This window comes from Corvus moneduloides, chromosome 1, assembly GCF_009650955.1.
Source record: "Corvus moneduloides isolate bCorMon1 chromosome 1, bCorMon1.pri, whole genome shotgun sequence".
Taxonomy (NCBI): domain Eukaryota; kingdom Metazoa; phylum Chordata; class Aves; order Passeriformes; family Corvidae; genus Corvus; species Corvus moneduloides.
Window position 1 is genome coordinate 16991967 of NC_045476.1, and position 25577 is coordinate 17017543.

The 25577-nt window shown below is 38.1% G+C and overlaps 1 protein-coding gene across 6 annotated transcripts in view; it reads left to right on the forward strand.

Moving 5' to 3' along the window:
- Window positions 1-25577, forward strand: part of EPC1 (enhancer of polycomb homolog 1) — a 65097-nt gene that overhangs the window by 36126 nt on the left and 3394 nt on the right. For 3 of the 6 annotated variants that reach the window (XM_032100295.1, XM_032100303.1, XM_032100257.1), the window contains 12 exons: window positions 5122-5281; window positions 6965-7110; window positions 7197-7403; window positions 7796-7944; window positions 9247-9403; window positions 10709-10885; window positions 10997-11086; window positions 11172-11320; window positions 12398-12750; window positions 18876-18959; window positions 25117-25235; window positions 25317-25403. In XM_032100295.1, the coding sequence (XP_031956186.1) occupies window positions 5182-5281; window positions 6965-7110; window positions 7197-7403; window positions 7796-7944; window positions 9247-9403; window positions 10709-10885; window positions 10997-11086; window positions 11172-11320; window positions 12398-12750; window positions 18876-18959; window positions 25117-25235; window positions 25317-25403 (1818 nt within the window). In that variant the 5' untranslated portion in view covers window positions 5122-5181. The remainder of the gene's footprint in view (window positions 1-5121; window positions 5282-6964; window positions 7111-7196; window positions 7404-7795; window positions 7945-9246; window positions 9404-10708; window positions 10886-10996; window positions 11087-11171; window positions 11321-12397; window positions 12751-18875; window positions 18960-25116; window positions 25236-25316; window positions 25404-25577) is intronic. The other 3 variants (XM_032100275.1, XM_032100267.1, XM_032100287.1) reach the window with 3 other exon arrangements.

The following is a 25577-nucleotide window of genomic DNA, read 5'->3' on the forward strand; positions in this document are numbered from 1 at the left end:
TGCTAGAGGTGCATCAAGCATGCAAATACTGAACTTATGACAAAGAGTTAAACCTATATCCTTGCATTATTGTTTGAGAGGGGTCCTACTGCCCCACCGCAAAACAGCACTGACTGCAAGTTCTGTTTCCTTCAGTCTGTAATGAGAGCTGCTCTGGTGTGTTTTGATTTTCCTAGTGTCTTTGTTGCTGCCAACTTGCTTTAGATTGTCCTTTCACTGTTTGATATTTTGGAACATGTATGGTGATACTAGTGTGCAATAAGAGTGAATACAAGGGACAAACTTGTTATGCTAAAATTATTAGGAAGGAAGGCCACGGAATGATTAATTGTGCCAATGCATAATTTTGCTTCGGGAATGTCTCAAGTACATCGTTACATTTTACATTGTCAGAAAAAGAGTTGCTGTTTTGGTGGGCTCTTCCTGTAAACTCTCTTAGTTGGAGGAAAACTAAGGGAGGAAAGTGGTTATCAAGCTTTCTGTTACTTAACCAACTATCAGTGTAATCTGGTAAGTGTAGGTGTTTGAACTGTCCAAATTATTTCCTGGACAGAAATACAGTGTGGTGAATAAGGTGCAGTTCACAGAATCATGGAACATCCAGAGTTGGACGGGACCCACAAGGATCATCGAGTCCAGCTCCTGACCCTGCACAGCGCAACCCCGATGGTCACACTATGTGCCCAAAAGTGTTGTCCAAACACTTCTTGAACTCTGTCAGGCTGGTGCTATGACCACTTCCCTGGGAAGCCCACTCTGGGTGAAGAACGTTTTTCTAATATCCAAGCTAAACCTCTCTTGACACAGCTTCTAGCTGTTCTCTCAGGTCCTGTCACTTGTCACCAGAGGAAAGAGATCAGTGCCTGCCCCTCATTTCATGTTTCTGCCTGAGTGTTACAAAAAGTGATGAAGCTGCTCCTTTCCTGAGACGTCCTCTGTCTCCGAGCTGAGTGCTCCCACTGCATCCGTTTTTTGTTGGGATTGTCAGACCACAGGATGAGCCAGTATAAGATGCTAACCTGGTGGAAAACTAACTTGGGGGCTGGGAAGAGTGAGAGTTTTTGGGTTTTCTTATATGAACTCTTTAAATAGCTTTTAACGCAAGTTTGGCTGAGCATTAGTAAAATGTAAAAGGAATGAAGTTTGAGGAGCAGTATCATTGTTCTGAAATGACTGGATCAAATTAGCATCACAGCACTCCCAAAGTTGTAATTCCAATAGCATTTTATGTCAGGCAGAGAAAGCAACTGAAAATGAAAGGTTTTCTGGATATAATCATAACTTATAGATTGAAAATAGTTAAATGTGAAAGTGCAAAGCAGTTTCAGTGAGAATAACCTACCTTCAATAAGTACATGTTGTGAAACAGTATGTATGAAAGATCCGAGGGAAGCAAGCTGGAATAGAAAAGGCGGAAACTTTGAAGCACTCTGCTGTGGTGTTAGGCAGTTCAGGCTGAGGTTTTTTGTAAAACAAATGCAGATATTTCAATGTTGTTTCAATCAGAAGGGCACATTAAGAAAGAAATGTGAGTACACTGAAAGTGGAAACTGATAAATATGAACAAATAACACATGAACAATTAATATTTGAATGAAAGGTGTATCTTGAAAGAAGGAACAAGGTGAGATACATCTAGCATCAAAGAAACAAAGGTGCAGAATATTATTGAGAATATTCTGTGAATATTTGTAGTGAGAGGAAGCTTTTCTTGATTGTACTTGATACTGAGATGGTTGAAATGTTTAATGAGTCTTAGTGGGGGGGTGTCCTTGGTATTCATTTTAAAAAGACTTTATAAATTTAGTGAAGCAGTTAAGCCAGTGTAATGGCTAACTGCTGTCAAAGCGAATCATCTTCCGCTGTTCTGCATATCCCTACTGCTTTGCATACACACACCCTGGCAGTTCAGGGAGACAATTTTTCAGTAGACTAATCATTTCTAATTGTTTTCAGGGGAAATAACAGGAGAGTGATGGCTTTTTGTGGATTTGGTTCCCTAAGCTGTCATCATAGATTCAGTCTGACATAAGGCTGTGGTAGTGTGGATAATGACAGCAAGGGGCACAAGACTGAACCTCGGGGTGGTGGCTGTTAGATAAGTTCCCTTCTAACAAGACATATTATAGCCCTTGAGCTTGACTAACCTATCTAAAATTCATGCCAGGAATTTAAAGAAACAGTCTGGAATAATTTTACAACTGCTTGAGAACTTCAGAGGGGTAGATGATGTTTGAGGAGAAAGAGAAAAGCCACTAAACTATTCTTTAAAAAAAAAAAAAAAACCAAAAAAAAAACCACAAAAAAACCCACACCCCAAAACATAAAATCCCTCCAAAAATCCCAACCCAAAACTTCGTAACAGTCAGCAGACCGTTGAAAAGGTGGAAGCTAGAGGGTTACAAACAAGTCATCTTACACGCAGTTCCCAGGGGAATATGGATAATGTAAATTATTTGGCCCCATTGATCACCTGGAAGATACTAATCTCTATAAACAATTAATAACAGGTTTTCAAGAACAAACCCCAGTTAACCCAGTCGAACTTCTTTTTGTGGCAGGTCATGGGACCTAATGGATAGTGGCATAAAAAAGGCTTTTTGATACTGTTCTTTTATACAGTGAATGGGAGCAGTTGTGTAGTGGAAATAAATCTGCTTGGAAAACTCTATCTAGAAATAGATGGACAGACAAAACGAAAACACTTGTTGAATTTCCTAGGTGGTCTGTCTTTAAATGCGTGGTGGTGTTTTCAGGAGTGGCTGGGACTACAGTATATACATATAAATCTTCCTGTAACATGAAGAGCAGCCAGAAAATTTGATTAGGATTTGAATTTAAAATCATTCTGACAAATTGAGGAAACCCACTGCATTTTTGAAAGGAAAGCTGTGGATCCAGATGAATGAGGTGTTGCATCTTGGTGGGAGTAATCAGCTGTGTAATCACAGCGGAGAATGACTGCAGAATAGAAACTGTAAGCTGTAGTGGATTAATTAATAGTAGATATTTAACATGCTTTCTTGTTAAAAATTACTGCTTTCAGAGTTAACAATTGCACCTGATTTGTATGTATTACAAGGATAGAGAGAGATGTGCTGAGCCACCAGCTGAGAGAGATACTGAAGTTGGGGGCAGAGTTTCTCTTGTGGGTTTGTCCAAGTAAGTGAAAACTTTGATGCATGGAGGTGTAAGGAGAAGTTGCCTTGTCTGCTTAGTTTCTTCTGTTTAGTGGAGTGTCTCTGAAGGTGAATTGAAATTGATACATACAGGAGATTAACTTTTTTTCAGTGGGGGAAATTTTATCCAGTTGCTTTTCGTAATACATGGCTCTACTAAGACTGTCCAGTCAAATTCTGAGTATTTTTGTAATTGGGATGAAAGGAAGGTGGTGGCATGATTTGTGCTTCTGTTTCAAGGATATTGTTAAGATATCTTTAAATACACATTACTAAGACCTGTTAGTAAAGAAGTATAGGCTACTGGTACTTACTAGCTGTGTCCATATCAAAGGTGGACCAGAGAAATTGAAATCATAATTTAGTGTATGACGTCAATTTCTTCTCTGAAATAAAGCATTTTTTGGTGTTTAGAAACACAAGTTGGGATAAATACACCAGGAACCCTTATCTATTATAAAACCAGTAAGTTTTTGCTGTTACTAAAGAAACATTGGCTATTACTATGTGTTTGACACAGAATCCTACTGTGCTATATGACGATAAAGCTTAGCTCCCTCTTAGGCAACAAGTTGTAGCTGTGTAATCCTGAAGAATTATTACAGGTTACAAAATATTGAGGTGTCTGACAGCAATACTTCAGTAAAAGGTAGAAAAGAAATTATTTTGTCCGTACCCAAGACAGAATGCTGCCGCACTTCCTAGGTGACGTGTGTGTCTGGACTTAACAGATATTGCAGGTCAAAACCAGTGCAGTGAGTTCTACTTGCAACTCTGCTATGCCTTATTCTCATGATTGGTGTCTACCAGGGATGGATGTGAAATAATGTCTGCCTTGTTTGAATATAGGCTTAAATCCTATGGATTCTTTTAGCAGAATTACATGTTAGAACACAGTTGAATTCCAAGCTGCATCAGCTTTGCAGTTTACAATAAAGCCTGTTTTATAATGTTCTTAGTTATTTTTTTTTAAAGTCTAGACAGAAGATATTAATTGCCCTTATTGTACCAAAGGAGTTAAATTTAAGTCAGACAGCCAAAGATGCAGTAAGATCACATGAATGAACATCATACATTCAGTGTTAAAACCAACTGCTGCCCTTCTGCTGCAGTTCTTGCTTTCGAGTATTTCAGTAATCTGGTTTATAGCATTTCACTGAGAGATGTATTGGCTGGCCTAACTGTTGTAGCATTGGGGTTTACTGAGCACCTAGGCAGGAACAGAATAGAAACTTAAGAAACCAGCATTGCTAGTAAAGAAAAAAATACCTTGTTGTATTGTCAGTAAACCACTTAAAGACGTGCTCACATGTTGCTGTGTGGGTTTTTGTTAGTAACCGTATGAACCCTGCTGATACTACTCACTGTCTTGACAGAACTATGGAGAGAATGGATTGCATTTTTGCTGTTTTTTGATGAATTAGGAGGAGGAAAGGGAGGATAATGGGAAGCATTGCAAAAAATGAGAATGTCTTCAGGAGTCATTGACTAGGTAAGAATAGTCGCTGTTCATTGGCAATGATGGCAAGGCCTCCTTTCTGGTTTTCTGTCATCACTGGCAATAAATGGCCAAGGCAAGTACCGAATAGTACCAGAGTCAATATCGGTCTGCAGCTACTTGTTGCAGTCTGTATATCTAATCAATCTTAAGTGTTTCTCCAGAAACAGCGACGTACGGTTTGTGTGTCTCGGTGTGCCAGGAGCGCCGACACGACTGGAGGAGTTGGGAAGCTGCGGGGTGTGCGGGGGTGTGCGAGGGGGACAGCGCCACCTGCCGGGGAACCGTCCGGCCTTGGCACCGCACCTGGGATGCGACCATCGGCGGCTCGGCTCAGGGCTTTACAGTGAGAGCCTTTGCAGAGAAATACACCTGCTTCAACTTGAGCAAGTCTGAGTTCTGGAAGTGTTTTCTCAGGTTTTCGTTTCACCTTTTTATTTGTAGGAACATCATCTGCAGCGGGCTATCTCAGCACAACAAGTCTATGGAGAGAAGAGGGATAACATGGTTATACCGGTTCCAGAAGCAGAAAGTAATATTGCATACTATGAATCTATATATCCTGGAGAATTTAAAATGCCAAAGCAGCTGATTCACATACAGCGTAAGTAAAGTAACTCATTCATTGAAGTCTACATTGAGAATTTAATTTTGCTAGTAGTTAAGACATTATTCATAAATGTTTGTTGAGCTCCCATCAGAACTGACTTCTAAGAATTAATTCTTTTCAACATGTTGAAAAATACATAGTACTTGCTGAAGAAGTACCATAACAACAGTTTGCAAGGAAATTTAGATTTGTTAGCAAGGATAGACGCAAATCTACGCATAGCTAAGAAACAGAATACCTGTCCCTGAGGTGTAACCAATATAAAATGGCAGTAGAGTGGATTGGGAAGCCAACCAGAAATGACAGTAGCAGTAGCAGCATTTGCCTATGCCTGGTGGAAGTATTCTACATCTAAAAGCAGATGGGTTTTGATATCACTGATGACGTGCAAATTTGTTGTGGTTTTGTTTTTGTTGGAAGATAGCAGCTATTTGCTATGGATGTGACCCTTCACGTGAGCACCACATTACTTCAGAAAACTTTGGAAAAAATTATGAAAAATACAGTCTGTTGCAGAATTCTGTTGCATAGTGTAATGAGCAGAATTTAAGAAGTAGCATCTATGCTGTGTAAACATATCTCATGCCTAATTAACTTTGGTTAAATGCTAGACTTCTGTATCAGTCTGAGCCTCAGTAATGGCTTAAAATATGAGTTGCAGACTAGCATGGGTTAGAAAGGACCTTTTAAAGATCATCTACATCCAAGCCCCCTGCAGTGAGGGGGTTCAACTTTACCAAGATGCTCAGAGCCCGGTCCAACCTGACCTTGAATGTTTCCAGGGATGGGCATCCACCAGTTTTCTGGGCAACCTGTTCTAGTGTTTCACCACCCTCATTGTAAAACAGTTCTTCCTTCCTACTAGCAGTCTTCCATGCTGATATTAAGGTTGTACTTTCATTCTTACTTTCCTTATCTAGCAGTTCTAACAGCTGGCACAGGACTTTAAGGTGCATTATATTCTACCTATTTGTTTATTAAAAACTAGATATGTTTTCACATGTACACTTGGGAAGAAATTTGTGTCTCTTACCACAGCAATTTGAATGAGGCATGAGAACTAGGGAGTCGTGTTTCAAATGCAGAGTGATGTGTTTTTGTAGGATACTGTGAAAAAGAGTTGTTTGCATTCTGCAAAACATTACTTGTATTTGAAGATGCGTTGCTACACAGGGTAGATCATACTGGGCCAGTGTAGTCTGACTCATCTACATCACAAAAATCATTGATGAGAATATGTGTAAGATCATTGTAATACAGTCTGCACATACTTTGCTAGAGTACCTTTGATGTGTGTTGGGGGTGAAATCTTAACTGCTGATCAGACAATACAGAGAACTGCAGAATGCTTGGCACCCATGAAGATTCTAACGAATCTAAAAATCTCTTACTGAAGCAGTGAGGCAGAAAGCTGTTAGGTGGTTTGACCACTAATAAGTTTTCATTGGTTAACAAAACCATAACCAGTAGATGTCAACTTTTATGCCTGATTTTAACAGGGAGTTTTTTTTCAAGAAAAAGACCTCAATATTTACATCAATGTGGAAGTAGCATTGCTGCAACATTCAAACAAATAATTTTGGTTTTCTCTTGAGAAGTGTGATGTGTGCTCTGGGCACTATTAGAACAAAACATTTTTGTAGTAAAACTAACTTCAACTTTCACTGTATCATTTAGCTTTTAGTTTGGATGCTGAGCAGCCAGATTATGACTTGGATTCGGAAGATGAGATCTTTGTGAATAAGTTGAAGAAAAGAATGGACATCTCTCCTTTGCAATTTGAGGAGATGATAGACAGACTAGAAAAGGGCAGCGGTCAGCAGGTACAACGGTACTTTGAATAAAGAATTTGAAAGACACACTCTATGTATTGTATGTATGAAAGTGACATGCTGGGTTTTACATTTAGCCAGTCAGCCTGCAAGAGGCCAAGCTGTTGCTGAAGGAAGATGATGAATTGATCAGAGAAGTGTATGAGTACTGGATTAAAAAGAGGAAAAATTGTCGAGGTCCCTCACTTATCCCAGCAGTGAAGCAGGAAAAACGAGATGGTTCCAGCACAAATGACCCTTATGTTGCTTTTAGAAGACGAACAGAAAAGATGCAGACACGAAAAGTAAGTATATCAGTGCCTCCCTCAGCTTTTCTTTCTTTTCATTCTCCGTCTTCCAGAAAGTTGCTTATATAAAGAAACAATTCTGCAATGTAGTATAACATAATGAAAAATGGGATGTTCTCTTTTCAATTTGCAAGGGCAAAAAACATAAAACGGCTTTAGTCCAACTATTAAATGAAAGTTTATATTCACTTTTTCACTAAATTTACTGTTAAACCTACTTAGGGTGTTGGCAGGCTGTGTATCATTGATAATGTGCACATGCTTCTCTTTGGTTTAGCATGTGACTTGTCTTTTTTTTTTTAATATACCTAAATATTTAGAACTTACTTTAATTCAGATTATTTAACTTCAATAATATGGGGAAACGTACATAATTTATGTATCTACAGAATCGAAAAAATGATGAAGCTTCTTATGAGAAGATGCTGAAGCTGCGTCGAGATCTGAGTCGTGCAGTAACCATCCTGGAGATGATAAAAAGGAGGGAAAAAAGCAAGAGAGAGTTGCTGCATTTAACACTGGAAATTATGGAGAAGAGGTAATGGTTATTGAAAATTTGCTGCAGAAAGCTTTGGAAACTATATTCGGATTGCTGCAAATATTTGTACAGTGGGAGATCTTTAAGTTCAGACTCTGTTTCACATTTACAGGATAGCATAGTCATATTTGCCTATGGAAAAAAAAACATTAGGAATTTGCTTATTATGGGAGGGTTATTGTCATACTAAGGTACATCATTTTATTACATGTGTAGATGCTTTCAAATGTATGTATCTACTCTGTATTCTATACCAGAAGAGAGATCATAGTTTCAAGCGAAGTCATTTGAAACTGTGTGTTAAGCATGTAGATTAAGGAAATCCCAGCTATTTTTAAGGCCATTTTCAATCATTACCATTCCTCTCTGACTTCATGGTCTTCATTCTTTGCTAAAAAAGCTTGATCTAATACCCTCTTGTTAGGAAAACAAATAGACATTTCGTACAGTATTAAACGTGAGAGTCATCTCCAGCTAATGCTTCTTTTGCCATCCTGTTGGTCAGCTGTGCTGAGGGCCAAATGCTTTGCCAAGTGTCAGCTTTCCCAGTCGACTGAGGATCGCAATTGCAATATGGAGATATCCTTTAGGTTGATACTTAGAATCTGAATAGACTTTTCTAGCATAAATATCCATATTTGAAAGCAAATGTTCTGAGTCAGCAGCTAGTCTGGATTTTTAGGGAGACAAGCTGAACTAGCTCTACCAGGGCATTTCTTTTAAGCCCTGAGCATTTTCAGCAGAAACGTAGAGAGGGAGAAATTGTGAAGATTATTCCAGTTGCTTTTTAAAGAAAACAAGCCATTGAATAGAGGAAAGACTCTAATACCTCCCTCAGAGTAGAGAACTGCACTTCAACTCAGCATTTGTCACAGGACTTGAAATGTAATGTTTCATGGATCTCCTTATTGAAAATACTCCATAACACAGAAGAGGGAGGATTCATGAATAAGGCATTCTGCTTCACTATTTTAAGACTTTGAGTGATAAATGTATGGTCTTTAAATGGCACCAGTCCCCAAGGAAGGGGGAGGGGTAACCCTCTCCTCTTCTTTCCTTTACAGTATTACCTTTTGGAGATGCTTTACAGGGTAGTTGTCCTGTTTCGTTTGGCAGCATTATTCATTGCAATTAATTTTATATGTTATTAGTCTCCTTCTCTGGAATCATACTTTTTGTGCTTCTTGCTGATGTCCTGGATGTCCCTTTACCCCAAGTTGTAAGCATTAATTTGTGTTTTTCATTTTTTTACCAGATGGACATAGTAAACATTCCAGCAAATAAAATTTATTCTCATTTCAGGTATAATTTGGGTGACTACAGTGGAGAGATCATGTCTGAAGTCATGGCACAGCGGCAGCCACTTAAACCCACCTATGCTATTCCCATCATTCCTGTGACTAACAGCAGTTCTTTTAAACACCAAGAAGCTATGGAACTGAAAGAATACAAAGTTAAAGTAAGTAATGTCAATAACCAAGTTACTGTTCATGCTGTGAAGTATACAAAATACACCATTTTAGGATTGGAAGAGGGAGGAAGCTTTTTGGAACTGGCAATAGGGTAACAAAACTGCAAGTGAAATAAAATGGCTTTGTTCTGTTGGAGTTTCAAGGAAACAGACTACCAGCATTCCTCAAGACAGAAATAAAGGAAGTACAGACAAACTACAGATAAAAGGACACATGCAATTGTGTTCTTATTCAGGGGGACAGAAACATTTTTCTTTACTACTGTACATAAAGATAGGATGTCCTGAACAAAACTGTATTTATTATCTAGATGTTGTACAAAGATAGAACTAATGATGTGAATGCCATGTATTGTTTTAAGTTACGTAGTTAATTTAATATGGAGGGTTGGGATTTGTTTTGTTTCTGAAATATGACCCATTGATAATTGTCCCTCTGCTGTGTATATTTGGTTTCATATTTAAGTAAAGTGTCAAATAATCTTAGTTGATTTAGACAGCTGACAAGTACTTTTCTCCCTGCAGGCTTTAATTTTGTGTCATACAAAGCATAGCTACAGTGCGAACAACTGAGCATGTTAAGTAGGTCAGGTAACACAGGATAAATGCTGAGGTATAATTTGAATTTTAAACCAAGACAACTTGTAATTGAAGAATATCTAGAGTCTGTTCTGAATTTGATGAGGTGGCTTGAATCAGTGAATTCTTCCACTGATAGTAAAGCATTATCATTGTGATTGCTGGTGTGTACTTGCTTATCAGTGATGTTGGATCAGTGCAGTATGTCACAGCTTGGAAACTTGGGAAATGCACTTAAACTTGGCTTTGCATTGTATCGGGGAGCGTGTTTAATTTTTAGAGACCTTTGCAAGATTATAGGTATCTTTGAGAAGTCTATTTTTGCCTTCAGAGCACTGCTTGATGCTTAGTAATACCCTAACACTGCATAAATGGCTATCAATTGAAAATGCTAGGAAGTAAAAAAAGTGCCTCATGGACATCATCATATACATTTTGGTCTAGATCTTCAAAGTAGTACTGTTACCTTAACTGCTAGTGAATTACCTAGCACAGATTGAGCAAACAGTGCTTGATTCTACCTTGTCTGTTCAATGTTTCAATTACTGGAAATGAAATACAGGCACTCTGAAATGACTGCATGTTTTACAGTGAAGATGGTAGAGAGATGAGTTCATGTCATTAGCTTGCTTACTCAGGAGTTCATTTAAATTCCTGTTTTAATGTAATTTTCTTCTGTGTGTAATTTTACACTGCTCTTTATTTTTCTTGCAGCAAGATAAACCTGATGTTATTAGACCCAAAAGAAAGTATGAGAAGAAGCCAAAAGTCTTACCTTCGTCCGCTGCTGCTACTCCTCAACAGACAAGTCCTGCTGCACTGCCAGTCTTTAATGCTAAAGATTTGAATCAGTACGATTTTCCTAGCTCAGATGATGAACCTCTCTCCCAGGTAGGACCTCTACAGTTTTGTGCTGCTCTTTGGGAAAGAGTAGAAGTAAAACTCAGGAATTTTCTAATCTCTCCCCTTTTACACTATGCTTACCCCATCTCCTCTTTGAAGGTTTTGTCTGGTTCTTCGGAGGCGGAGGAAGAAAATGATCCTGATGGTCCTTTCGCCTTCCGTAGAAAAGCAGGCTGTCAGTACTATGCTGTAAGTAGAATTTCCTTATGCATTATGAGGCAGAGTGTCATTGTGGGAAGACATCTTGTGTTTAATTGTTTAAAATTATTTTAAGCCTCATTTAGATCAACCTGGCAACTGGCCATGGAGTAGCCCTAAGGAGGGAAGATTAGGAGATGTGCGTTACAGATATTGCTTAACCACCCTCACTGTACCCCAGAGGTGTATTGGGTTTGCACGAAGGCGGGTTGGCCGTGGTGGAAGGTGAGTGCTGTGTAATTGTTGCTGTTTATAAAAATAAAACTAAAAAAATCAGTAAGATGCAAAGAACAACAAAATCTAAAAAAAACCCAAAAACCAAAAAATAAAAAAATGGAGACATCACAGGGAGATTAGCTGGCTAATGTTTCCATTTTTATTTTGCACTAGTGGAAGCTGTTTTAGTAATGTTTTCTTAAATAGTTCCATTTTTGGACGTGAAAATACATGTGTATCTTCAGTTGTGATTAGTTTGTTTTTATATTATTTGCATAGCTGTCCTCAAACAGTAGCATTTCAAGATAGCAAAAATTGTATTTTGCAAAAAATGCTTTTCAGAGTTTCGGCTGTATTTGGTGATTTTGGGAGAGGTGCTTAGAAATTACAATAACTGCTGTATTTCAAACTTGTGAAAAATATCAAATAATTACTTATTTCAGGCATTTTGCTTTTAAGAATATTCACTGAAAACAATTTATAAATGGTTGAGTGTATATGATGTTTTTAAGGAAACAGTATATTTGTATTAAGTGTTTATTAATAGTAAGAATGTGATTTGCCTTTCAAATTTATGCTTAGCACCTCTTCACATATTAGTAAGCCAGCTTGGCCAGTCGGTAAGGTGACTCTTACTGGGATGTTTGCAAGGGGATTTGGAAGTTAGTGTGCGACATCCCTACTGCATTGGGATGGTTGTAGGTATAGTCAGTATATATGGGAGTAAGGCTTTGGAAATGAAGTTACTTTAAGAGGACATGTGAATCAGTTTTTGCTTAATCAGTGTTATTCTCTAGGTCTTTTTGTTTTAATTCTATGTTGTTGCAGTGTCTTCAATATATACATGATGTACCTCAGCTCTTCAGACAGTAGAAGCTAGAATATACCTAAATGTACTACTTACTGTGAAATAATAGATGGTCGTGCATTGTTGTCAGGGGAGTGTGTATATGTGTGTTTGCTTGTTCTAGAACACTTCTATGTAGCTTTTTTATCCCTTTATCATCCAGAAGCACACGTCAAACCAATAACTTCCTTGGTATTTTCTTGCCACTGTATAATTGTGCATTGTTCTCCTGGTTTTAGGGTGCTACTAGACAGAGCGCATTCGGACTACGATAATGCATTTCATCATCTGGATTTGGAAAGGTTTTCCTCATCACAACACTCTTCAATCAGTCAATTTGCCAATACCTCAGAAACAAATACCTCGGACAAATCTTTCTCAAAAGACCTCAGTCAGATACTAGTCAATATCAAATCATGTAGATGGCGGCATTTTAGGCCTCGGACACCATCCCTACATGACAGTGACAATGATGAACTCTCCTGTAGGAAATTATACAGGGGTTTAAATCGAACAGGCACAGCACAACCCGGGACCCAGACATGCAGTACCTCTATACAAAGTAAAAGTAGCAGTGGTTCAGCACATATTGGTATGTTTATTTTAACAAACTTGCTTCTAGAAGTTTTAAGCTTATGTCAGAAAATCCAGAATATCATTAGGTCATCCATACTTTACACTGTGGTCTATTTTGATAGTAACAGCCCGTCTTAACATGTATCTCTTTTTTGCTACACTGAATTTATTTGTGTTTATTGCTAACAGTAGTGTACTGCATCTGAGATTTATACAAATGCTACAGTGGTATATAATTACAATTTTAGAAATATGAAAGTTGAAAAAACAGTACTGTGTAGGGTTTAAGTTGACTGAAGATTTGGATTTTTGAAATTAAAAATACATTAATTGAAATGTTGATATAAAATGTTGATTAAGGACCAGATTTTTTCTAGTACAAGGTGTGGCAGTGATGGGAAATGTTTAGGTAAAATGTTTGCATTTAAAATCCCAGCATGCTATGAATTGTTACTTGAACTTAAATGCCATTTCCCAGGTAAGAAGTACCCAACCCACCCTCACTGATGCATCTGCTTATGCTTAGCAAAACTCTTGGACTAATCATCTCTACATCTTGTCAGCAAGTGGCAGATTACATCTTGTAGAACTTAATTACAGATTTGAGGATCTGACTCTGAAAAAACATGATGTGGTAGTGGTTTTTAATGGGAACACTATTGGATAGCATCACTCTTGCTATAGGATTCTTCTCACTAGAAGACTGGTATTTACATGGTTAAAATGGAACTTACTAACTCTTCAAAATTAATGAGCTATTTACTGTAAATGTTACCTTTTAATAGAAGGTTAAAGTAGTGTAATTTTTTATAAAAAAAAACCGTAAAAGTTCACCATGGTTTTGTAAGGAGCCCTCTAGAATCATATTTTCCTTGCCATTTTGAATTATGGCTTTGGAAATCAATCAGAAAACCTGGATAATGTAGGAGTGTGGTGAGCTGAGATGCGCTGTACTGGTTTGAAAACAAACCAGTGGGAGATCGCGAGTCAGAATTATAGTTTAATAGGAACATTAAAATAAATGCAATAGTACAAGAACACTGACAGAGTCAGGATGCAAGCTGACACGCCCTGTTAGTCAGGGTGGTGGTAGCAGTCCAGATGAAGTGGTCCTGTTGAAGCAGTGATCCTGTAGAAGGGTCTGGTCTTCACCTGAAGGTCCAGTGGTAGCTCTTGTCCTCTGGGAATCCAGTAGGTAGGGCTGCTTGTGGCGTTCCAAACCCCGGGTTATATCCAGGTGGGAATGCTTGGCTCCTCCCCTTGGCCAGAGCATCTCACAATGGGCTGATGTAACTCTGAGTCATGTGGTGGGTCCTTGATTGCCCATTAAACAGAGATAGCCCCCGAACAGAGTTACCAAGGATGAGTCATGGTAGGAGATGATGAACACTGCCCCACCTGTTTTAACAACTTGTGAAGATGATAATAGAATACATACTAGTGGTTACATCTTACATTGTAACCTGGAACATGCATATACCTAATAAATTAAGGGAATTGTGGATTGTTTTGGTGATTTGCTTTAAGACTGTTATGCTGGTATCAGATAACTTTAATTTTCTGTTTGCCACTATATTGTGTGCCTTCCCTCCTCTATCATGTTTTGAGGGTTTTTTTTCCTGAAAATTCTTTCTCCTTGCATTTGTAGAGTTAGTGAGCAGCTTTGTTCTGCTGCTTTATTTCATGCTTCTCCGTGCTGTCCTAGAGTAGGTCCTTGCCCCCCATGCCCCTTTCTTCTTTCATGGTTCTTCTTGCTGGAAATATACAAGGGCCAAAACTGATGATTCTTCTGGTTTGTGATCTTAGTGTGGCTTTTGGTGTTTAAATTCTGCCCTTTCACTGGTTTGAATCAGTAAACCAAATCCAACTGAATTGAGGGCATTCTCTGCCTGGTGGCCAGTCTGAATTGTGATAAATGGTAGCCAGATTACAAGTGTGAAAACAAAACTAATGTATGTTGAATAAACTGTAAATACACCGAAAAGGATTAATGGGCAATGCTTTACATACGAAAATCACATAGACTTGAAAAATTGGCTGATGGATTTTAAAGCCCATGTTTCTGTGTGTGTCTATAAATAAACACACGCACATCCTTTTATAGTGTTTTTTCCGGAAATAGATGGTAAGGATATTTATCTACATCATTTAGGAATTAAATGGAATTGTTATTTATGTTGATGAGTCCCATAGAAGGTTTTAATTGTGTGGTTGCATTTTGAAGCCCGTGAGAAACACATGCATGTAAGTACCGGGTATATTACATTCATTTGTGCTTGGAATTCTGTGCGAATGATTTAGTATCTGTGAAAAACATTTAAGTTAGTATTCCAAGCTTTTCAAAATATAAATGTGGAGTTTAGTTTCCTAAATTTTTTTAGGATTTGATATGGCAATTAAATGTTCAATAAAAAAGTGTAGCTGTCTGAATTCATAGATACACTTTAAATTGGTTACCAGAGTCCTTGGATAGTCACTTGCAATTAATACAACTAGGTAGATTGTGTTCATATAATTATTTATAATCTTAATTGTGATTCTTGTTGCATTGGAGGTATATATGAGTCTGTGTATATGTGGTGTATGCTGATCACCTGTTCAAGTGTAGGTGTTTGTAAGGAGCACAGTCTACTTCAACTTCATCTTGGTGCCAGTCTGGTTTTAGTGTTGTTTTTTTTTTTCCATTTCTGAAAGGATTCTGTGAGATACGTTGTCTACACAGATCACAGGGGTGTTTGCGTGTCTCATGTATGAGTCTGACTTCCTCAAAGGTGCCTGTCAGTGGGGGCTACAGCTGCTGAGTTATGTCTTTATACTTTCTGTAGCAAATACTGTAGAGAACATCTGGTATCTAACAGCCATCCTGAAGTTTTTCTAGTAGTTACTACTGCAGCTTAACAACCCTGTTGGGTTTCCCTGATCCTTTTTAAAGCTGGGAGTTTGTTGTGGGTGTGGATGTTCTAGGTTTGTTTTTTCTTTGCCTTTTAGGTTTTTGAAGTGGCAGTTGGTCTTTTGTCAGAAAACACTTAGTAATACATCTCTATTTTTTTTTTAAGTCATTTTATCTTTTCACTGCTACTGTGACTTGTGGTCAAACAATATTGCTTACTTTTAAGATGTTCATCCTGGGATTCTGTAGTGACCAGCAGAGGTGGTCATGTTGCCATACGTATTGTGTGCCCTCACATAAGTTTTTTTTTGTTTCCCCACTAAGAAAGTCTTGAGCTTTTTCTGTCTTGCATGATCCAGACATGCTGTTGACGTGGAACAACTGCTGTGGAAAATACTTTTCTCAGGTCTGTTATACATGGCCAGCAGGGCCATGAAGTTGAGATGGTATCTCAGGTCTTCTGTTCATGAGAGGGTATGTTACAAAAGCTGTGCTGTAACATACCATTCTCTGGCTACAGGGAGTATTATTTTCATCCTGAAGATCAGAGAGAGGTTTCCACAGAGCTGGGTGTTGTATAAACATTTTGAAGTGCCTTTGATCCTAAAGAAAGGCAATTTATTCTGATTCTGACTTTGAGTGCTCAGTATTAAAGATCTGTGGAAGTTGTTGCACTGCGATTTTGCATGTAAACCAAGAAGGCATGTGTTAAAATCCCTTACAAGTTACCTGAACACTTGTGGTGTGCTGAAGGCTAGACTTTGGCAGCAGGATCAAGTGGCCAAGTAGCATTACTTGCGTAGGGGGTGGTTCCTTCTGATCTTACTGAAGAATTATGAAGAAGTATCCTTTACCCTCTTGAAAAAAGAGCTGATTAAAAGGTATTGACACGTTATTCAGAACATCACTAAAAAGGAAACAAGAACATTAAAAGCACTATTGTTGTGGAGAATTAACTTGTTCAGCAGCAGAACTACTTCAGAAAAGGAGCCTGTATTGCTGGCAAAATTACTTCAGTAAAGGAGCCTGTATTGCTGGCAGCGTCAAGTTTCTCAGTCATAATCTTCAGAGATGGAGTGTACAGTAGGCATGAGTATTGATCTGAAGTGTTTGTGTCCCCTGTTAGATTGATTTGGTTCTGCCAGGCAAATAGTCTTTGGACTGCATCACTTTAGAGACTGTGCTCTCTGCTGGAGACTTTTCTATTAAATGTGTTGCATTCACATTTTTGAATGCTTGGATCTCATAAACAAAAGTTAGAGACACTTAAAGCTGCACACATGGATCATTCTGTTTCAGCCTTGTGTTTAGGAAGCAGAGCAGAGATACCTATCACTAGTGAAATATTGGAGCACTGGTTCCCAGGCGCTGCAGTAAGAGCAGGCTACAGTCTTGCATTCTGTTGCTTTCTGCCTTAGTCACCCAGAAGCTGGATCACTTTGAAAACGGTGTCTAAAAGCTGGCAAGGCTAAAGAGGCTGGTGGTTAACTTGAACCTGCTCACTGAGTTGGGAAATCACTCTTTTAGAAGAAGCCTTACTGAAAATTGTTAGGTTTTGTGTTTGGGATTGTAGACATTGCTGTATATGAAAAGCTGTGGGTATCCAGAATACAGTCAAATGCCTTGCATTCTCTTGTAAACTAGACATTTAGGTCATGTGATGCAAATAGTGCATTGCTATTCAGTAACTTCTGCTGTGGGAATTCCATAGAAATAACATTTTTCCCAGTCAACTTGAGTGCCTTTTTTGGACCTCCTAATCTGCTTTTTAAAAGCAGTTTTTCATGCTTGGGAATCTAGCAGGGTAGTGAGCTATGCTTCCATTTCCCAAATATATAATGTTGGTTGATGGATCTGTATTTCTTCAGCCTGGAGAAGAGAAGGTTTTGGGGTGACTTAGCTGGGACCTTCCAGTATCTGAAAGGAGACTACAAGAAAGATGGAGAGGGACTTTTTACAAGAGCATGTAATGACAGATCAAGGGGGAATTGATTAAAACTGAAAGAGAATAGGTTTAGATTAGATATTAGGAAGAAATTCTTTACTGTAAAGGTGGTAAGGCACTGGAATGGGTTGCCCAGAGAAGTTGTGGATGCCCCATCCCTGGAAGTGTTCAAGGCCAGATTGGATGGGGCTTTGAACCTGCTCTAGGTGAAGGTGTCCCTGCCCATGTCAGAGGGTTTAGAACTAGATGAGGTCCCTTCCAGCCCAAACCATTCTGTGATTCTATATTGTTTTGTCATGTTGTCGTTAAGGTGTTACACCTAACACCAGATTTTAGACAGCCCTTTTCCAGAAAGAAACAGGAGGGAGCTCCTCAACCCTTGTGGCAATTCCTTGTAGCAATGTAGAAGGACTTACCCATGGCTTTTACGCCATCACTGGCTGTTTAGATGTTATTTAACCGTTGTAGCTGTAGTATTCTCGACACTGCTCTGTGTTACTGTTTTCACTTTTTTGAAATGCTTCTTTCACATTACAGGATAAACTTGGTGATAAAAAATACTGAAATTTGTAATGGCCGCTTCCAGTTATCATTGGAATTTAATAGTCTTGGCCCATCTGTGGCTGCACTGTTGAGATCCTAGTTGAAAAGCAATGGCATTGAGAGTAACAGGTGCTTATAACCCATCCTAAACTTAGTCGAAGGAGGAAATACTAAAAGGAAAAGCCTCTTTAGTCTGGGAAATGTGACTGTGGATGGGGGAAGAGTCAATACTTTTTGAAACACGCAAGCACTTCCAGAGAATTCAAGACTTTGTAGTCTGACCAGATTTTCTCATTGGGTTTCAATTCAGCTGGAGTAAAACTTTGCTCCAAAACAGTGTATTTCTGGGCTTGTGGATCTGTTACACTTTGCATCCCATGCAAGGATGGTCACATTTTTAACTGCACAGTAAACTGTGTGTACCCCAACTGGCATGTGACATTTTGGTGGAAGCTAATTTTAACAATAATGGGCAGACAAATATAAATGCATAGCAAGTTTTCTAGCTTTTATTCAATGGCTAGCAAAAAATCCTTATTAATTATTTTCTGTCTGTCTTCTGCTACCAAGTAGCGAGTGCATATATAGACCTTATATCTAGTTTATAATTTCTACAGTTCTGATGGTAGGAGTTTCACACTTAAGTTCTTTGGGGCTAAAATAAAAGGCTGTTGTAGTAGTAATCAAGGGCATAATGATTCATATTCTCATAGTGTCTAATCATGCCATGTTTAAGTAAAACCAATCTTGAACTTCTTTTCAGAAAGTGAAACATCTTTGGGTCTGGTGCATCAAATACTAAATCACACTGATGGCTCTAAGTCTCTCCAATCTTCTGAATTCACTGGTGAGAACTTGCTGTACAGTAGAAAATCTTTAACCAGGGAGTGTAAGCCAGATAACATCTCTCATAAGACAGAGATTTTAAAATGTGATGTTCTGGATTACTTAGCATTGTGATCGATGTTTGCTTTGCATGCACTTTGGCATTAGTAACCACTGATTGTTGTCTTATACAACAGGGATGCAATGCTCTCATGTATTTCTCTTAAGAAGACCTTGTGACATGATACATCATCTTTCCACACACATTAGCAGTTCTGTAGTTTATTGAATTTTTGAAAAAGTTTGGAAGCTTTAGTTAAGTGACCTTTCTTCTATTACCTGATCAAAACTCCCTTTTTAATGGTTATCACCTCCACTGAAAGGATTAGGAAATCTAGTATTCTATAAATGGATTAAGAGAGGTTCTTTGAACCTAATGTAGTCTTAATGTTTCAGTTTTCCCACTGAAATATCATTTCTACTCTTGAGAACAAATACTTAACTTGTTATGAAACAGCTTTTAAGCGACTGCAATTTAAAGATCTGATTCTTAAGATTTAACCAGAGTGAAACACTTGCTGAAAGGTTTAATTATGCTGTTTGAGTCTCTCAGTATCAATTTTTTTAAAAACTTCATTAAAGAAAAAAAAATCTTAGCTAGATAGGTCAGTGTGTTTACTCCACAAAGCTTGCTCAGTTTGCCTGGCAAATCTAGTGAGCATCTTCTGTTCAGGAAATGAAAAGGAACGCCAGTAGAGCGACCAGGAGCTTACACATGTTTTCTGGGGTATGCTCCCTCACTTTTTAGGAAACTGGTTATTGTGGTCAACTTCTTTAAAGTCTGTGTTTTCCTACTTAAGGGTAGAAGAGTAACAACAAGTGAGTGATCTCACAGTAAAACTTGCAGCAGTAGCTGGGAGGGGAGGCTGTGGCTGTTTATCATAAAAAGACCCATCTGTTCTTACAGATTGCACAGCCAGCCCCCCCCCCACAGACACTTGTCACTGGTTTTGGCCACTTTTGGGAAGGACTTGAGTTTTTGGAGAAGCTAGATGTAAGCTACAGAACTGTAAGGCTAGTACATGTTAAATGCTGTGGTACAACCAGTGAGCTCTGTTAGAATAGTTTTATATTGCAGTATAAAACTGTGAACTATGCGTCTTTGAAAAGTCCATTGGCAAGTATCACTGTTACTGTGTGCTCCAAAAAGCAATACCTGAGTATCACCATCCCACAGAATTTGGTTGATGTGTAAACAGAATCATGCAATTGGAAAATGATACTCAGTGGCTTAGTTTGAGAAAAAAATAGATATATAATTATCCCAAAGAGTACAAATACTCATATAAATGAATGTAGGAAAATGCATTCATAGTGCAGTGTGCAATAACTCAGTTTTTGATAAAACAAGATTCATAGCTGTCACTAAGGAGATACTGAGCAGTCATTTATCCTGTCAGTCAGTATCAGTAATGTACAGTGTTTCTTTTCTTCTACCTTCCTTCCATTCCTTTTCGCAGTCCGTAAGCCAGAAGACATTTCCTTGCTGCCAAAGTACAGCACCAATACATTGCAGAATATTTGTTTATGTTGTCCCGAGCTGTTAAATGAACAGGATAACAGCATGACACCATGTACTGACTTTAGATCTGAAGGTTGTCTCAACTGAAATATTACCACTTGATACAGTGTGCTGCAAAAAAATGAGGAGCATTCGTATAGCCAAGTCTCTTGGTAAAGAGCTGCCCATCTTCTGATAACCATCTTGAGATATGAATAATTCCAGGTGGAGTTGTGCCTTAAAGGTTCCTCATTTAAGGTTAGAAAAAGAGTTGGGCTAGGTTAACTTAAGAGTCAAGTGACTTGCGTAAATTACTGAATGTGTCTTGGAAAGTATGTAGAAGTTTTGTGGCAAGGTACAGCTGTTAACTGAGAAAGACAGTTGAGATATTATGAAATGATAATGTTCTTATTTATTGTGTATTAGTAGTGTTGTTTGAGATTTCCCTCTTTACCCATCACTGTGTAGTGAATGAAACTGGGTGTTTTGTCACTGTTTAATTTGGTAAATCTTGTACTATTAAATAGTCATTACTGAGTGACGAAACCATGACCTCTGAGGTCTGAGCATGCAGTTTGAGAAGAGTCTGTAAGCACTGCATCCCTGTTTAGGGCTGCTGAAGCAAGGACCTGAATTAAAATCTCATGTGTCATCTTTAACCATTGAATGTTATGTTTTGTCCCTGTTTAGAACGTCAACCTGTTGTTCATCTTTCTGTTGCTTACGTTTTTTAAAGCCTTGGAGGTCTCCAGTAATGTCAGGAATCTGTAACTTTGTGTAGTGTTGTGTAGCAGTACTCTCCTGAGTTGCGAGAAATGCGGTTACTGATTTAAGTGTTCAGAAAAGCTCTGGGCTTCCTGCTCGCCTGCACAATTTTTTCCAGGCTGATAAAGAGCGGTGTATGACAAAAAGGGAATGACATTCATTTTTGCTACTACTTCTACATGTACCATTTTTCTTTTGACATGCATGAAAGGTTATCAGCTGTGTCCTTTCTCCTTTCTAGAACAAAAATGAGAAGAGAGTAAAAGTTTTGGAAGAAGGTTCTTGGGGAGACTCACTGGTTTTTTTTAGATAAAGTGATGTTAGCAAGATGCTGAGTTTGGTACCCATCCAGTTGCATCAATGCTGCATTGCAGACAAGCAGAAAGTGTTCTCTGCAAGCCATGTAACACATTAATAGCAGCTACATTTTTATGCAGCAAAGCATTCTGTTCGAATTGGTTCTTTAAAAAAAAGACAGCTGAGCTTAGACTTTCTCTTTGAGAAACTCAGGACCGTGCCTGCAGATGTAGAGGCACAGTCAGTCAGGACACCCATGACTTCGCTGTGCTGAGCATATGTGTGATTTCCCCAGTTCCAGTCACAGTTGGGTGCCACAGGAAATGAATATGTAAGATTAAATAGGTGAACGTACTTTCATGTGAAGTACATACAGATGGGTTTTTTTCATGCATGGGAATGATAGTTTTCAGAAGCAACTTATGTATCACAATTAATATGCTTATCTTTTCAACTGAAATGTAATATAAGCTGTAGTCTGAGAGCAGGAGGGGAAGAAACCCAGTGGTCATGTTAACAAAATACATGGTGGCTTTTAACAGAAGAGGAATAAAGCATGCTGTCCTAGTTTACAGGTCTTGAAAAGAAGTTTTGATTTGGATAGTTCACAGTAATAGTAATGCTTTCATTAAAACCTTCATTGTAGTGTTAGCATGGAGAGGGAAGACCTGGCTTATGTAACTACAATCTATAACCCATTCTGGTACATTAGCATGTCTGTCTATGGAATGGAAAAGGAATATCAATCAGATTATTTTAGGTGGCTGTAGCTTGCAGCAACCCTTCATGAGCAGTGGTGTGTTTCTAACCTGGATGCAACTGACTCAGGATTTCACAGTAAAGCTCTGATAGTGTTGTAAGTAGTATTTTGAAGTGTCTGTTTTAATAAGGGAAACAGCAAAAACGTTGCTGAGTGTTTAACCTAAATTGAAAAAAACTGAAATTAGTTGTTCTTGAGCATATTTTCCAGGTAGTATTTTTAAGTGGAGGAGAAGCAGTTGGAATATAGATGAAGGTGATGGTGGTAGTAGGGTTCTTCTGTCACTTGTTTCCTTTGACAGCTGTATAACTTTCCAGACTGGTGGGAAGCATACAATTCCTAAGGGTTACAGGCTGCTTAAAAATAAATGAACTGATGGTACAATTTCAAAAATACAGCTTTTCTAATTGTCACTTTTGGAAAGAAGGGAGAATGCTTCCAGCCGTTCGTTATTTAGCATAGTCTTTCCTAAACAAACATAGCTTGTCTGCATAGGCTTCATTTGCTATTGTTCCAAAAGAAAGCAGTATTTTGGAGGTGGTTAAACCAACACAGGTGACTGAGTTTACTTCAACTGTTTTATACCTAGAATCTTAAATATATTTAGGACTTAAAAACTGAAGTGAACTCTTAATAAATTTTGCTTAAATAGGTACAAGTGAGGTGATTATGATGGTGGAAGCCTTAATCGTAGTCAAAGATGGTGGTACGACATCCTTTTTTGCCCTTCGTCATTCTGTGTGTTGTCTTTATTTATGTAACTTATACAATCTACTCCTAAGCAATATATTTACAGTGTTATACTACAGAATAAAATACCTTGTTGATGGAATCATAGAATATATGGAGTTGGAAGGCACCCATCAGTATCATCAAGTCCCTGCTGTCCCTGCGCAGGTCACCCCGATAAATCACACCATGAGTAAATAAATGGAACTTTCAATATCATTCGCACTATGTTGGCTAAACATATGCTGATTCTAAATTTTAGGGTTTGGAAAAACAATAGATTATGTATCTCTCAGTACCAGAACAGTATATGCATTTTCCTCCCTCTGTTACTGCTGCTCAGCTTTCTCATGTTGATCTTTGTGTGCTAAAGCTTTCTTGCTCTAACTTATGTTGGATGGCAGCTTAAAAAAAAAAATCTAAAGGAGTTGTAAATTTTATTTTTTGTATAAATTAAACAGTCATCTCCTTGAGTATTTATTCAATGAATTCTAATTTGTTTGGTTTGGGGTTTTTTTTAGAAAGGACATTTATGAGTGAGGTTACTACTTTTAAGCTATTCCTGTAGGAATATTTATAAATTCTTGCAGTGATATTTAACTGTAGAAGTATTTAGAAGTAATTTGTTGCTTATGGCAGTATAAATAAGTGCTACATCCCTACTTGCTCAAAGATGTTACTTACAAAAAAAGGTAACCTGAATGTAACAGCTGAGTAAAATTTTACAGCTTCAAATTTTCAGATAGGAAAATGCTGGTAATAATTCCAGTGCAATTTCTAATACATACTAGAAGTAGTTTGAACAATATTTAAACACCAAAAAAAGACAAGCACACCAGGAAGGTGCATGCTCAGCAGTGTTTGCTCTGATGTTTCCAAATATTGCAGCCACTTACACTGACTTATTCAAGATTTACATAAGATATAATTGGTCTTCAGAATCCTGCTGTATCTATAAGTAGGACATTATCATAATTTTGATGCAAACATTATTTTCTGCAGGCAAGCAAGCCTGAAGGAGTAGACTAACAAAAGATTCTTTAAAATTTCAATTTGTGAACAGGATTTAAGTGTGGTAGTGATTTGTTGCCGAGCAGTAGTGAACTTCCCCAAAAGCATGACTTCCACTGCATTCTTGAAGTACAAGTACTATTTACAGCACATATTTGGGAACATTTGTACAATCTGAACGTAAAACGGAAGGAAAATCTGAAAGGTGTATCCTTTGCAAGGGCATTCACACTCTAACCTTGATTCAGTTTGTAAATTGAAATCTGAGGCTTCGTTTTGTTTTGGAAATGTAAACTAAAAATCCTTGCACTGAAGTTAGTTAATGAAATAGTGATTCTGCTGCACCATTGGGCATCCCCTTGTCAATCTGTACAATTAACGCTGTGTCAGTTTTATACCTGTGGGCTAAATGGATAAAATTCTGCCTGACTTGTGGTGCACTGAGTTGCCTCTCAAAGATTTTAAAGAGAAGGGTATAGTTCTGTGAAATTCGGTATTGATGGAGTTACTTGTATGTGTGTAGTTACAAACAAAAAAACCCTGTACAGCCATAGTCTGCACAGTTGTGAGCATGCCAAACCTAATGTTTTCAACTAAAACATAAATCTTAGTTGTAGGCCCTTGCTGCTTTCAGAGTGCTGTCAGTGAGTGTTGCATTGCAGTTGCCAAGTTTGGCATATAAACCTATTTCACTAATAATGCAGGTACTGTAGTTTCACAAGGTAAAACCAGTGATGCCATTTCTACCTAATCATTCTTTTTAATCTGTTTTTAAAGTGGGCTTGATTGCATTTTGGTTCCTTTCTCCCCCTCCCTTTTTAATATCTTGAGCTAAATTCAGTTAAAGCCTATATACTAAACAAACAGAGAAGGTGTAGTTTGAACAAAAATTTCTGGGAGGATGGCAGCCTTTTTGACATAAAGGTGCATTAAGGCTCTTAGGAACTTGCTGTGGTAGTTTTTTTGGGGGGGTTTAGGTTTATAAAGTAGATGTGTTTATATACACAACTCCTACATATTTTGATATAGTATTTTCTCATTTTATATTTTGTTCAGCATTTACAGCCGAACAATACCAGCAACATCAACAGCAACTGGCACTAATGCAGAAACAGCAGCTTGCACAAATTCATCAACAGCAAGCAAATAGTAATTCCTCTGCCAACACATCACAGGTGAGGGATTTGTCTGTGCTATGATTTATCCCTCATTGTTTCCCACCAGGGTTCATCTCTAATTGTCAACTGTTGCCATAGAACCTTGAAACTAACCAACAGGAAAGTGGCTTTCGCCTGAATCTACATCATAGCCATTCTGTAAAGTGTTTAGAAGGGACACTGCAGGTGAGTGTGGCAGGCATTGCCTCTGCTCCCTCTTAACAAAAAAAAAAAAGATGGGTCAGTCAATTAATGAAATTTTCAAAGCCTTAGAAATATGAATTGCAGAAATCTCCAGCCATATCATTATCCTCTTGTCAGTGGGGGATTTTCCGAGCAGAATTTTAGTTAATTAAAGCT